The sequence below is a fragment of the Ceratosolen solmsi genome, unplaced genomic scaffold (genome assembly GCF_000503995.2).
Source record: "Ceratosolen solmsi marchali unplaced genomic scaffold, CerSol_1.0 scaffold61, whole genome shotgun sequence".
Lineage (NCBI taxonomy): Eukaryota > Metazoa > Arthropoda > Insecta > Hymenoptera > Agaonidae > Ceratosolen > Ceratosolen solmsi.
In genome coordinates this window covers 348,635-363,634 of record NW_011948435.1, presented here as the reverse complement: position 1 = coordinate 363,634, position 15,000 = coordinate 348,635, and the positions used below count along the sequence as shown (strand labels likewise).

Below are 15,000 nucleotides of genomic sequence, written 5' to 3'. Positions count from 1 at the left end.
AATAATTATTCTTAATATTTCTCAGTTTTTCCAGTTTATACACTTTCATTGATATCAAAGCACATCTTTAAAAAATCACGATTCTAATGTTAACTATTAACTGTATTTCAATGAAGAAGTAACTCACGTGTTCCATATATCAAACGAATAATATGAAATGTAAGATAACATTCTAATTTTACAGGAAATCTTTCTATTTGTTAACCTTTTTCATCGTCAACATAAATTCCAAAAATTTAAATACTAACGAATAGAGTAATATATACATTCCACTATACTGCTTTTCCCTATTTTCGCAATATACAAAATAATATTATTTAATTTCTTTATCAAATTCTAATTTAGTTTACATAAGAATTTATACATATTCATTGAATATATAAACAATTAAATAAAATTAAGGATTGATTTTAGGATCAATAAATTAATTTAAAGTAAATAGTTCATAGTGATTCGACAATATGATTAAGTAGAAAAAAATTATATACTAATAAATATGAATAATTTTTTCTTAAAAAAAAAGATCCAATGAGCATTACATATCCATAAAGTCTAAATAAATTCTATCATATCAGCCAATAAATTAATATAAAGAATATTAGTTCACAGAATAAATGGAAATAGCATAAAAATGAATTTATGTAGATCGTTATGTATTAATACAAGCGATAATAAAGCATCAAAGTACCATATAATTTCTCATGAAAATGTGATGTTATCATAGTTACTGCAGTAACTCGATAATGAAAGAATCGCTTTAAGTTAAAGGAAGGGGGGGGGGAGGGATAGAGAAATCATTATTTAATATAAGGCAGGTTGATTAATTTCATCGGGACGTATAGGAATCATCACAAAATAATAAATTCCTCCTTAGCGTTAGCAGTTGTGCTTTTTATAAATTCATTTCAGCGCTTACGTCGGCCAGTTTCAAAAACGCGCGCAATAGCGACATGGAAAAGCAATGCGGTATAATCGCTAATTATACCTTTCGAACTTTCAAAGCAAAAAGCTGAAATGACAAATTAAATACCTTTATGCAAATGCCGTGTGGGCTTTTCAGCAAAAGCGACCAAAAGGCTAAAAGATCAATATAAGCTGCATAGGGTCGCCTCGGAAGCTCGCCGACATTAATTTTTCTCAAATACTCTCTCTCTCACTCTCACTCTCTCTCTCTCTCTCTCTCTCTCTCTCTCTCTCTCTCTCTCTCTCTTTCTCACACACTCTAACTCTATGCATGGCGCATTTTCTCTTCTCTGTTTTATTGCAGCTCGCTGGCAACGCGGACGCAACAATCGAGCTAGCAATCGAAGCACGCAATTAGTATCGCAAGTGCGCTCTCGCGCGGATGCATGTGTCACGCGAGTATGCGTGCGGCTTGCATCCATCTCCCTCTAATTCTCCTTCCTTCTAACATGACTCGCGGGCACGCACGCACACACGCACGGGCCCTCGCACATAAGTGCGCACGCACTAACGCGCGACGGTAACGCGCTGCGCCGTCGCTCTCTTACACGCATGCGCCCTTCGTTACGACGGTCACGCATCCTTACTTCGTGTGTGCGTGCCTACGTGCGTGTCTACGTGCGTGCCTACGTCCGTGCGCGCGCGAGTGCGTACATGCGTGCCTACGTGCACGTATGTCTGACACGCGCGGTTAGCTGAACTTTTTTTTAAGCGGCGGCATAAAAACGCGAACACAAGAGAAAGAGAGGGAGAGACAAAAAAAAACAACTCGCACGAGATAACGTCGATGTATATGCGCTATATTGCAACAACGCGTGCAGCACTCGCCAAAGTAAGAATCAATAAGTGCTGTTGGGCTCTCTATCTTGACGGCTCACGGGGAGTCTTTCGATGCTCGTTTTTTTTTTTTTTTTTTTTTTCGCATGCGCCACCGGCTTTTTCGCCTTCTTTTCATAATCCCGTAAATTTCAGCTGCCTCAAATTAAATATTTCCAACGTCTTTTATTTGTGTTACATAATTTACAAAAAATTATAAGCTCGACTCATCCATACATACATGCATGGGGGGAACTGAAATGAAATAATAGATTTTAAAAGTTGGAATGAGATCGTGAATAGGAAATTTTTAAATATGATTTAACGGCTACGTTGCTCGATTGCTTTAAGAAAACATTGTAATTTTGAATTTTATATTTTAAAACACATCTTACCTTAAATGTACATTGCATATACATTAAACTAGCCATTATAATTATTATGTGGAAAATTTGCGTTGAAAGTCGCGAATGCGAAAACATTAGGAATCAAATTGTATAAACCATCAATTATAAATTACCCCACCTAATTGAATAAAATATTTTTTATAAAATGCATCGAATATAAAAACCAGAGCGTATTATGCGTGTATTGGGCGTTTTTTTATGTTGTTGTGCTTAAGAATTTACGTGCCGCTATGTTATTGCAGTATCTTTTAGTGTCAAAGTTTACTTCCATAATTCAGCAGTCATCGTCTTAAAACTCAAGCGTATACTTATTTCTCTAATGTAAGAAAAAAAATATCTTCGAAAGCAATTCTAGAATTACCATGGGAATCTAATAACAGAATTATCCTTGGTGCGTACGTGTACAGTTTGTAATAAATTTATATTAATTCTTCGGATTATTGGGATTATTTGGATTTATCGTGATGGTTAATGTCGATGTCAATAAATTTTTCGGATAAAAATCTCAATAAATTTATGATTATCTGAACAATGATTGTTTCGAAGGTCTTTAATGATGTAAGTTGTAAGCATCGTACCGTCACAGTCATATACTTTTCGGCAATAGAAACCCTTACTCTTGGTAATATCGGGGCGAAAAGCTCCAACTGAATTGTAGAGAGAAAGAAATTGCAGAGAGAACCAAAATGAATTGCAGAGAGGAAAGTAAATAGTGGAAAATCGATAAAATATTTATTATATGAAATTCTTCGGATTAGCAAGTATAGGTATACATATCACGCAAATGATAAATTGGCGAAAACATCGGGAGCGCATGAAGCCGCCGACAACGACGTCGTGGTGTGGGTGTATTCTCGCTCGATGCAATAAAAAAAAAAAAAAATGTAAGAGAGAGAGAGAGAGAGAGAGCGTAAGTAAGAAAGTGGGGAGAATGCGTCAGATAAAGTAGTCGAACGGCGAGACATGACGGCACTTCGCAACGCATTATCAGAATGCCACGTGTAATACATGATTGATAATTTATTATGCGCAGAGGGAAAAGTTACTTTTGATATCTCCCTACCTCTCCCTCATTCTTTCTCTTCCTTGTTATTGGCCTCTACCCCTTTCTCCGACGTTTCTTTCTTTCTTTTTTTTTTTATGCCGTCAGTCCGAGAGGATAAAGTTGATTATAGGGAGCAGGTATTTTGTAAACACTTTCGTACAACTCGGTTTTTGTTTTGCGTGGAAGTAAAACGCGCGTACTAATGAAATTCACGTCAATTAATTTTAACGAGATATAATTGTTATTGACTTATGCGTACAATGTGCCGCAAACTATTTTTCTTAGTATAAATTATTTTTCAACTGCACAACATTATTGCTAAAGTTATGATTTTCATTGACGAATTCTTCCACAATGCGCCTTTAATATCAAATATTATACTGTAAATATTACTTAAAAGACATTCTGTCGTAAAGTTACCTATACACTTCATTCTAACTGGCTTTTAATTAATTTCAATTTAATCAATCATTTTTAATTGAATAAAATTAAAATAACATAAAGTACGTTCGTAATTTATTCGTGCAATGATTTTTAAAAATATCAAATATTAAGGTTATTTTATTTTTGGCATATTCGATCGGCGGGAAACTAATTCTTAATAAATCTGTACAAACTCCACAATCAATAAAATTCCAATGACATTAATCAACAAAATCGCTGTACTTTATGTAGAAATAATTTTAATCCGCTTGAAACAATAATGATTCGTATCAAGTGTCATTTAAATTGTAATTGACTATTATGAAATTCGTCTTTCAAAATTCATAACATAACTTACCTAAAAATATAAATAATTAAATTTCTACGAGGAACAAATTACCGTATTCATACAGAAATTAGCAGCAAACAAATTTCTTTAAGAATTTCATTAAATATACTCAAAACATCATGTACAATAGAAGTCTTTGATACACATTTTAACGATAATAATTTTATTGGCGATGCTTTGTTATATTTAACATATGGACGGTATATGTTTATTCATTAAACTCCAATTGACAATTTAGCAATATATTATATTAGAAATGTATGAGTATCATAGTATATATATATATATATATATATATATATATAAAATATAATAATTCGTTAAATTGTAAAATAAAATATACGGCAATACATTATATATTATTTTTTTTTTTTTAAATATATATGGACGTTAAAAAAGTATTCGATAAAATAATTTTTAATACACATTTCTTGATTTGGTTGTATTAAAGTTTTTGCATGGCATTCGAAAGCTATTTAACCATACAATATATAATTAAATCATAACTGAAAGAAGTAGACAAGAGAAGGGAAGAAAGAGGTGTGCATTTCATGGATCACGATCAACACGATCAACTTTTTTTTATTCATGCAACCAAATTAAACTATTGTAAATATTTTGAGTTGTATGCCTACGATAACAGCAGTACATAATAACAAAAGATTATGATTGCCAGTAAATAAAATTTATCTGATATTTCATGTTTGAGTATAATTGAGTGTATATAGGTGTAATTATGAACATTGGTCGTGATAAAAGAATTAAACCAAAAAAAAATACATAAAACAAACGAAAAAAATTAAATAAAAAAAAAACTTATACAAAAAAAATAGAATTAAAAATATGAAGTGCATATCGAATCGTATTCTTTACGCAAATTTATCCTCGCAATTTGAGCGAACACAGCTTAGGTAGGGTTTTCGCGATAACCTATCACAATAACATATGAAAATTTCTGCAATAATTATTAAATACACCAACACGAGCGTGCCAATTTGTTCGAGCGCAGGCGCTGTGTGACTTATATGAAATGAAAGCTAAAATAAAAAGTCTAACCGCTTTGGCTTATCGTATTGAAAGTTATATATATATATATATATATATATATATATATAATCGATGTAGAACATCTTGTAATAAATAATTGATGACTAGAAAGGTAGGTATGATAAACAAAATATAAGCAAAAGGAGGTTTTTCTCATGGTACGTAGCTTGGGACCCATGAGATGAATGAAAAGAAAAAAATGTACCATTGCCTGATTGAGCTGTTGGCTCGGACAGAGCAACGAGTATCGGCGACGATACCGACGACGATGCCACTTGGCGGACATACTCCCGGATATACTTTAACAAATGTCAAACGATCGATTATTCGTCATTGATGAAGCACAGAAGTAGAGAAACGCCGAATAGGCCGATCGTAGGTAAAAAATAAAAACGGGATGGAAATAATAGACGAGTAGGGAATAGAGATAGGGTAGGGGAGGATAATGTAAACTGCCGGGCGATATGTATAAGTTCGGTCGGGCAGAGCAATCCGCGCTGTATGTAGCCAAAATAAGGAGAGAAAGGACGAGGAGGCCCGATAAACTTGATAGATTTGATAAACCATCCCGATACGCAACACCAGCGTCTAACCTTGGGCGTCCGCCCTCTCCGTTTGGTTTTATGCAGCAGGGTTGTGGGCAGTACAGACATGGGAAGTGAGCATTACTGCCTGAGGTGGAACAATCATCAGAGCAACTTGCTGGGTGTGTTCAGTCAGCTGCTGGAGTCGGAGTCGCTGGTGGACGTGACCCTGGCGTGCACGGAGGGCCCGTCCATACGCGCGCACAAGGTCGTACTCTCGGCGTGCTCGAGCTACTTCCAGGCCCTCTTCCTCGACCATCCAAATCGCCATCCCATCGTCATTCTGAAGGACGTCCGCTTCGCCGAGCTGCGCACCCTCGTCGACTTCATGTACAAAGGCGAGGTAAACGTCGAGTACTGCCAGCTGTCAGCCCTCCTCAAGACGGCCGAGAGCCTCAAGGTCAAGGGTCTCGCCGACATGACCAACATCAATGCCGCCGCTGCCGCGGGTCACGCCTCCAAGGACGAGGAGCACTCGTCGCAGACGTCGCCTCAGCAGCAGCAACAGCAACAGCAACAGCAGCAGCAGCAGCAGCAGCAGCAGCACCAGAATTCGATGACGAGCGCGTCGGCGACGGAGGTGGCAGCGACTTCGGCCACGGCTACGGTTACGGCTACGGCTACGGCTACGGCTACGGCTACGGCAGCGGCAGCGGCGGCGGTGGCGGCAGCGGCGTCAGCGGCGGCGGCGGCGGTAGCAGCAGCAGCTGGGGTAACGGGAACCGCGACGGGTAGCCCCACGATGACGACGAGCCCCGTCGAGCCCATGGTAATACAGCAAGACGGACCCGAGGACCGGCACCGCCCCGAGCCCAGGGACGGCAAGGATCGCGAGCGCAACCACGACAGGGAGCGAAACTGCAGGGACCGGGACAGGGACCGGGAGAGGGACCGTGAACGGGATCGGGAACGGGATCGGGAACGGAATCGGGAACGGGATAGGGAACGGGACAGGGAGCGAGATCGGGAGCGGGAGCGGGAGCGGGACCGGGACCGGGAACGAGACCGAGAGAAGGAGCGCGAGAAGCGAGAAACGGGCTCGAGGGAGCGCGAGTTGCGGCTCGGCGACGCCGCGGACCCTGACCAGCTCGAGGTCAGCGAGTGCCCGATCTCGCCGACGACGACGCGGGCCCCGGCGAGCCCCTGCCCCGTGCCCCTGGCCCTCGATCGGCCCCGCTCGAGGCGCGACTCGGACTCGGTTGCGAGCCTCGAGGAGACCCGGGGCTCCCTGAGCCCGCTCTCCGTCCACAGCGGGCCCAGCGACATGAGCCTCGGTAACAACAGTCTCGCGGTCGCCGGTATCACACCGGTCACGATGCCCATCGGCAGCCTGCCCCACAGCCGACTTCCGTCCCCCCACAGTACGGAGCCCCTGGCGGGCCCTTCGGGTCTGCCCCCGGTGCAGCAGGTGCCACTGGTAAGTAGATCTCCTTGCTTACCCGCTTGGCTGGTGGCGCCCTGGCGAGCACGGGAGCGTCGTCAGCCCGACTTTGTCCATTAATTATTCAAAAGAGCTTTAATGCGGCCGTAGCTCCGACGAAGCGCTGACAACTTTGGCAAAAACATCGTTAGCTCCGCGAAGTTAACAACTTTCTTGCATGCATTAACGTCTCGTGACGGTACTCGCATTTGTTACTACTTGAATTCTAAACTCCTATCGGCTGATATTTTCCATTTTCAAGCGTCATCGATCTTTCTCCTCCTAATTCATCTTTACGAGCCGCTATCAACTTCAATTGCTACTTTCGTTAGTGCATTAACGTGCCGTAGACCTTATAAACTCTGGAACAATCATTTCATAAAGGCATAAAATTCTCGCCATATACGATAATTTCACGAGCTCTCTACATACGCACGGCGTTTATGAACAAAACAAGGAGAAAACATAAATAAATCTTACCTTACAGTTGAAATCGCGTGGCTATTTGTGCGTTTAAGAGCAAAACGGACAAGAGAGAGAGAGAGAGAGAGAGAGAGAGAGAGAGAGAGAAAAGTAAAAGAAAAGGAAAAACTTCTTTTTTTTACATATGCAATGAAGGTTTTTTTACAGTTAAATGTTAAATTTTCTCGGTTCGCTTTGCCTACATTTTTCCTAAAGATTCCACAAATTCTTATTTTGACGTTAAAATTAAATATTATGCAAAGCAGTTCTTTATCTTATCTAAAAATTCAAGTCATTAGTGCTCGATCATTTCAATACCAATTCAACCAACAAGGCATATAAATGCTTGTGGTAAGATGTTTGAATGAAAAATAATTAAAATTATTTGTATAATGGCATCCCTGTGCGTTTAAGCGAGTTGTATTTATATTTTCCGATTATTCGAAACAATTACAATTTTAATATTTTAATTAATGCCAATTATCGTAATTGTTATTAAAATATATGTGCATTGCAGTTCGATTATGAAAAATAATGTTGTTATTGGTTGTTACGATATTTTAAAGAAAGATCGGCCTGCCAATATTTTTACATGGGATTAGTCAAGATTTTTACACCAAACTTACATGTTATATATTTTATTATTATTATTATTATTATTATTATTATTATTATTATTATTATTATTATTATTATTATTATTATCATCATCATCATCATCATCATTTCTATAGTTATTATTACTTTTATATTACATAGTATACGGTAATTATTAATATTAAATGCAAATATAACAACAAAGCGTAAAAATCATATCTTTACTTTAACGCCGTATGATGTTACATAATATAATAAAGTATTTATTATCAACTTATTCCAAATATCTAATGTTTACAGTTTGTACAAATAATTACTTGGAAAAAAAAAATAATAATGATAAACACATAATGGTAACATGTACAACATTATGAATTTAAAATACTGTATTATTATGTGTAAATAAATTTTGCTGCGAATACATTATTTTATTTTGTACACAATTATTTGATAAGTCATTATGTCAGAGCATTTTTTATTTAATTAATACTTGTATGTTAATTAGTATTATCAAGAATATTTTTTTATTAATAAATTTCTGATTTAAATTTTAATTTAAATTCTTTTTTTAACAATTTAACTGTTACTATTACATATTTTGGTTTTTTATTTATACTACGATAAGAAATAATTTTTCTTTTCAGGCGAATTAATTAATTTTTTTATCGTAATTATTATCGGCTTTTGAAATTTAATTTAGAGTAAACGTATTCATTTATAAAATACCTGTTTAGCGAATAGAAGATCGATCATTTCTTTCTGTGTTTAATAACAATTTTTAATTATCCTGGATTTTTTTTTCTTTTTTTATATGCGTGCATATATAATTAATTTTATATAAAAATTAGGTAAAATTTTCTGTGATTTAACATTCAATTTTTCTATTTAAATTATTAAATAATTAGGTCAATTTTCCTCACTCAAATATTTCTATGCTTAACTTATCTTGTACATGATTACTGCAATAATATTAATTATTTCTTATATGTATTCTTCATTTCAGTTTTAATTTAATAAGGTTTAATTAACAAGTTTTAACAATAATTCGTTATATATTTTTTTTAATAATTTAAATAATATTATATATACTAAATGGATTGTGAAATGAAATTGCATGTACATTACCAGTAATGTAAAAATATTTACAAACTCTACAAAAACATATAAAATTATTCGTATAATCGAATTTACAGTAATTTACAGTAGTTGTAGGATTATGAACTTATTTATATTTCTTGAAAAATAATATTTGCTTCACTTAATAATTATAAATAGAATAGAGTGTATAGAATTTATAAAAAAAAAAAAAAAAAAAGGAGCATCTTTGCTGTTTAATTGTAGTTTTAATTTAACCAAATCTACGGATTAATATTATTAAAAATAATTCTTATCTATTCCGAATAATACTCCACCTGTTTACTACTATAAAATTTGTGATTTTTTGCAATTCTTAATTATGCATATTCCGAATATATTCAAAATATTTTGAAAACATACATAATACACAGTTCCGTTTAAGAAATTTTTGTAACAACACTACCACCTGCCTTTAATAATATTACTACTTAATAATGATAGTAATGATAATAATAACTATAATAATATCAACAACAACAACAACAATAGAAACAACAAGAACAACAATAAAAATTAAAATAATAATTATTAATTTAATATTAAAAACGGTTAGGCAGAACATACAGACATATTAATCAATAAAAATAAGGAGATTAGAAGATGAGTAAAGAATAAACAATGATAATTGCATATTTATGTACAATTTTTATTTACAATTACATTATCCCATGTGTTAAGTATTAACGAGACATTGCTAACCACGATGCTTTGTAGCACGAGAAATTTTGCAAATATTGGCGAGTTAGCAATGTAAGGCTGAAGTAAATTAGTAATATAAAGCGCCGGCCGCAATGGGCACGTAAGAGTCTAAAGAGTGAAACGTGTCCTTTCGCAGTCACTCAAGAAGGAAGTGGACTGGGAGAGATCAACGGAGGAGCGGAGCGCGAGCAGCGAAATGTCTAGTGACTACCGGCTGCCCCCAGATCCGGTGAGTGACCCTTGCATTTTCTAACTTGGATATCTTATCGATTATTCTTGTTCTTGTATTTCTCTCTGCTCTGCATAAATATACATATTTAATATTATGTATATTATATATATATGTGTACACGCGCGCGCGCTTGCGCGCGCGCACAATCACACACACGTACGCGCATACGCGCATACATACATACATACATGCATACACGTACACACGCGTTCATACATACGTGCATAAATGCATACTTAAGATTTGTCTATACTTACCTACGCGATTATGTGTATATATATATATATATATATATATATATATATGCATAAGCGTTGGTGCGTACGCACGTACTTAAGTACGTATATATGTGCATATGTCAGCCTAAATGTATATACACACATACACCTACGCGTGTGTGCGTTGATGCGGGCGTGCGTGTGCGTGTATGCGTATGTATATCAGCATACAATGAACATTATTACCATTATCATTATTGTTATTCGTATTATTCTTGTTATTAATATAATTTCGTTTTTGTTTGTCACATACGATTACAAATACGCACGCACACGCGACACGCGTATAAGCACACTCACGCTCACTTATACTCACTTACCATACACGCACGCGCGCGCGCGCGAACACACAACATACACACAACATACACACACAGACACACACACACACACACACACACACACACATATATATATATATATATATATATATATATATATATATGTATGTATGTATGTACGTGCGTGTTTGTGGGCTTGTGCGTGTGTTTCGACTCTCGACGACTCGGATGCAGTTGCATCTGCAATCGTGTGACAAGAAGCATAAGTAAGCAACTCGTGAATAAAGTCGTTAAGTTGCAGATGATAATGCAGTGTATTTTCATTACGCGACAATACGTACATAATTACACTCGGGACACGCGTGTTATGTCGTGTTACATCATATACTCGTGGTGATAATACAATTAGGGCTATTTTCTTTTATTATTATTCTCGATTTCTTCTCATTACATTAGCTACATTCTTAATACTTTATTTAAAATACGTTTCAATTACTTGATTGTCAATGTTTTTATTTTCTCCTTTTCTCGTTATCCGGAAACAATCACAACGTATAATCGATTATGAGTTTGCATTATTTTTAATTTTGGTTAACATTACATTCTTTTTACGAGACCACGAATTTGAAATCATGGTATTGAGTAATCATGTCGATCATTATATGGATGTCACTATATTACTTTCATCTTACACATCGAAATTGCAAAGGGAGAATAATGAGTAATTGCATGTGGGTTTGCTGCATGTGCCCAAATGCTTTGCTGTCCGCTACACACCATTGTAACGAGTTTTCTTACGTTCGAACAAAATTTTTATGCTCTTACTCTCGTTCGTTCGAACCTATAAAAGACTCGGGGTTTGATTGTATTTTTTTTTTTAGATATTTAAAAATCTGTTGTGCTACAAATCATACATTTTCAATGGAAACTCTACGATTTTATTCTTTTAAATTCTTTTAATAAACTCATATATAATGAACGTAGTAAGAATTGTCCTTTGGACACTTCTCAATTTTCTCATAAAAATAATCACACACAATATCAGACGATTTTACTACCGCCAAATTATTTAAAAATATAAATTTGTTCTATTATTAATAATTCCAATTATTTATTATGGATATGTATATATATATATATATATATGTGTGTGTGTGTGTGTGTGCGTGTGAGAGTGCGTGTGTGTGCGTGTGTGTGTGTGCGCGCGCGTGTGTGTGCGTGTGTGTAAAAAATTAAAGCCAGTACTATCATTACCCATAATAATTATCATATAATGTATTATACTTATGATAAATACAAAAGTATAAATTTTTTTGTTTTAATTATAATATTTTAATTCTCTAAAAGCAAAGAAAAACTTCTTTATTAATTGATTACTTATCATGTGATGTATGTTAAAAGTGAATTTTCAACTTGTCAAATTCGATGACTTATTGTAAACATTTTATGAATTTTAAAGGAAAATGTACAACATTCTAGTGGGGATCAAGTAGAACAAATTTATATGTCGAATCGTTTAAAAAAATTCTCTTATTACACTAAACCTCTATTCGACAGAAGAAAAAAAAACCACAAAGTGATCTAATAATTTTATACTTGATAGAATCGAAAACAAGTCGAAAGTAAAGAAAGAAAATATTCTTGAATCCAACTATCCGTCGCCCACTTCGCAGTAGTTCTACACGTGCATCCCATTTTCTCTCTCTCTTTTACTCTTTTATCTTTCTTATCAAAGCTTCGCGTCTTCTCCCTTGCCAACCCCGTTGCCACTTTGGTCCCCTCACTGCGTGTATAGGCGACGACTCTGTGTGGCTGTGAGTGTACAAGTACGCGCGTCGCGAAATTTGATTTACGCAAGTTCTTCTCTCCTCGAATTAATTTGACATTTGAATATCGAAAAAGGAATGATTTACAATTGCAATAGAAGAAAAATCGCACGATAGCCCCACTCTTGCCTGTCTAAAAGTGCACCGCAATGAAAAAAAGGAGAGAGAAAGAGAGAGCGTATGGCTAAACCGCAGTGGACAATCTAAAATCGCAAAACTCTTTTCCGCTTGATAAAATTGCACCTGCACACCGACCATTCTGTTTTTCGTAGGCGTAAAACAATTTCACAGAAAGAGCGGCAAAGCGCGCAAGAATTTTTCTTTACAATTGCCATGGCACAGCTAGCGATGCGAAATATTAGTTCAATTGTCGCGAAATAATCTGTGAAAATAAAAAATGGGCAATTCGTTTATAAAATCGCGATGAAGAATTAATGCAAGTATCCGTTATATAATTGGCCATAACATTTACCGAAGCTGTTTTCATTTCATCTCATTTATTTTCCTTTTTTCTTTTTTCTTTTTTTTCTTTTTTTTCTTTTTTTTCTTTTTTTTTTTTGTAACGATCGACTAAACTTCATCAAGACGGGAACGAACTTTTACAATTATATCGAAGATTGTATTAAAATAATTCTAAAAACAACAACAAAAAAGAAAAGAAAAGAAAGAAAAACTCACTATTACAGAAGTTGACCTTCGTTTTGGCCATTTCTTTACCATCCTAAGTACCATGTCAATGATTAATAAATGAAGAAAAAACAAAAACACGCTCACATACACAAATTATTTTCAATAATACATATAACGTCCGATAAGGCATAGTTAAATACATACATCCTTATTTTTTTTATTAAAATATTACAAAAATCTCTAATAGGTATATTAGAATTCGTTCTTCGACATATAAATAATAGAGTTCGCATTTCTTTCTTTCCTTTTATATGAATTGAAGAAAAATGTACGGTTTACTTTTCGTCTTGATAGGCTCAATAAACACACCCGCACATGACTTAAAAGAAGTAGAAGCTCTTGGGCATCGACACACAAGCACACGTATACACTTCATAAAGACCGTATACATCCAAGTGTAGCGTACAAAAATGAAAATTAAACATATAAACATCTTTGTCAACATATGCAGTACGTACAGCGTATATATCATTTACTTTCTTACTTTGTCACATTGTCATATATATATATATATTATTATTATATTTTATATATTATATATATTTGTCTTTCGGTTGCTGTTTGCGTTGAATGCAATTTGCCTTTGCTCCGATATTTATACCTTGCAATGCATCATAAAGCTGCGAAAGTGCAATATTACGATGCATTACATTAGTATAACGATAGAGAAAAAGATAAAAACAAACGCCGTTCGAAAGTCCATGAACACGCAGGGGTTATCATTATAAGAGTGAAAAACGGGGCTTGAAATTTCACATTCATACGTGTATATGTATATATGTATATATATATATATATATATATATATATATATATATATATATATATATATATATATATGTATATATATGTATACGCATATAATTGAGAAAGAAATAAAATTGTAAAATATTTTTTAGTTTGGACTTTGGGGTGGCTCCTGCTGCTAATATCTTTTTGTTCGTTTGTTTATTACTTTATACTACTGTTTTTATATTCTTCTAATTAGAAATTTTGTACCACACGCAATTTTTATTACGCAAACTATTTATTTTGTTCTTCACGATTGAGATCAATTGATTGATTGTAATAGCAAGTAAAATAATAATTATATCGACCACGATAAATAATAATCAATTGTTTGTATAATAATTACAAGAAAGACCGCGCGATTTTAGCGGTCCCGGGAGCGCGCCAAACAAAGTGAGCGTCAACTTCTTGTGTTCCTACCGTATATTCTCAATCTATGCAAAAGAAAAATATTAAACAGTACTAATGTATAGTCCTGATAAAGCATACAATGAAAAGTAAAGTAATAGAATTGCGGCAGAAGACACTTCTCGCCCTACTCTTGTCTACATACACGATTGACATTTATTTATAAACGACATATTTAACTTGCGTTTTGTAAAGGAAATGTGATAAATGATAAAAGTAATATATTACGGATATAGTTCACCGAATTTCTTCCCTCTGCTTATCTCAGTAGGGAGCGCAGAGTACACTCTTCTAAATTCTATCTCTGTCCTCATCTATGTCTATCTCTCTTTCTATACATTAAGTATATTTTTGTTCGATGCAGGCCTTTCCACGCGATATTTTTATAAACACTGATTTGAATTTCAATATGAGTAAGAGCAAAAATATTGCAGTTGGGAATGACGAAAATGAGAGAAAGAGAAGGTAGAAAGGAAAGAAAGTGAGGTCAAAAGTAGTGCACGCGGTTTTCTGCAAGTCCTTTTTGAATTACTATACCTAACTTCAG

At 35.0% G+C, this 15,000-nt stretch overlaps 1 protein-coding gene across 1 annotated transcript in view; it reads left to right on the top strand.

The window, feature by feature from the left end:
* The window catches only part of LOC105364888 (maternal gene required for meiosis), a 45,840-nt gene that overhangs the window by 29,044 nt on the left and 1,796 nt on the right, over positions 1–15,000 (top strand). Inside the window, exons 3-5 of the mRNA XM_011502918.1 lie at positions 5,680–6,292; positions 6,398–7,051; positions 10,086–10,178. Coding sequence (XP_011501220.1) covers positions 5,702–6,292; positions 6,398–7,051; positions 10,086–10,178 — 1,338 coding nt within the window. The 5' untranslated portion in view covers positions 5,680–5,701. The remainder of the gene's footprint in view (positions 1–5,679; positions 6,293–6,397; positions 7,052–10,085; positions 10,179–15,000) is intronic.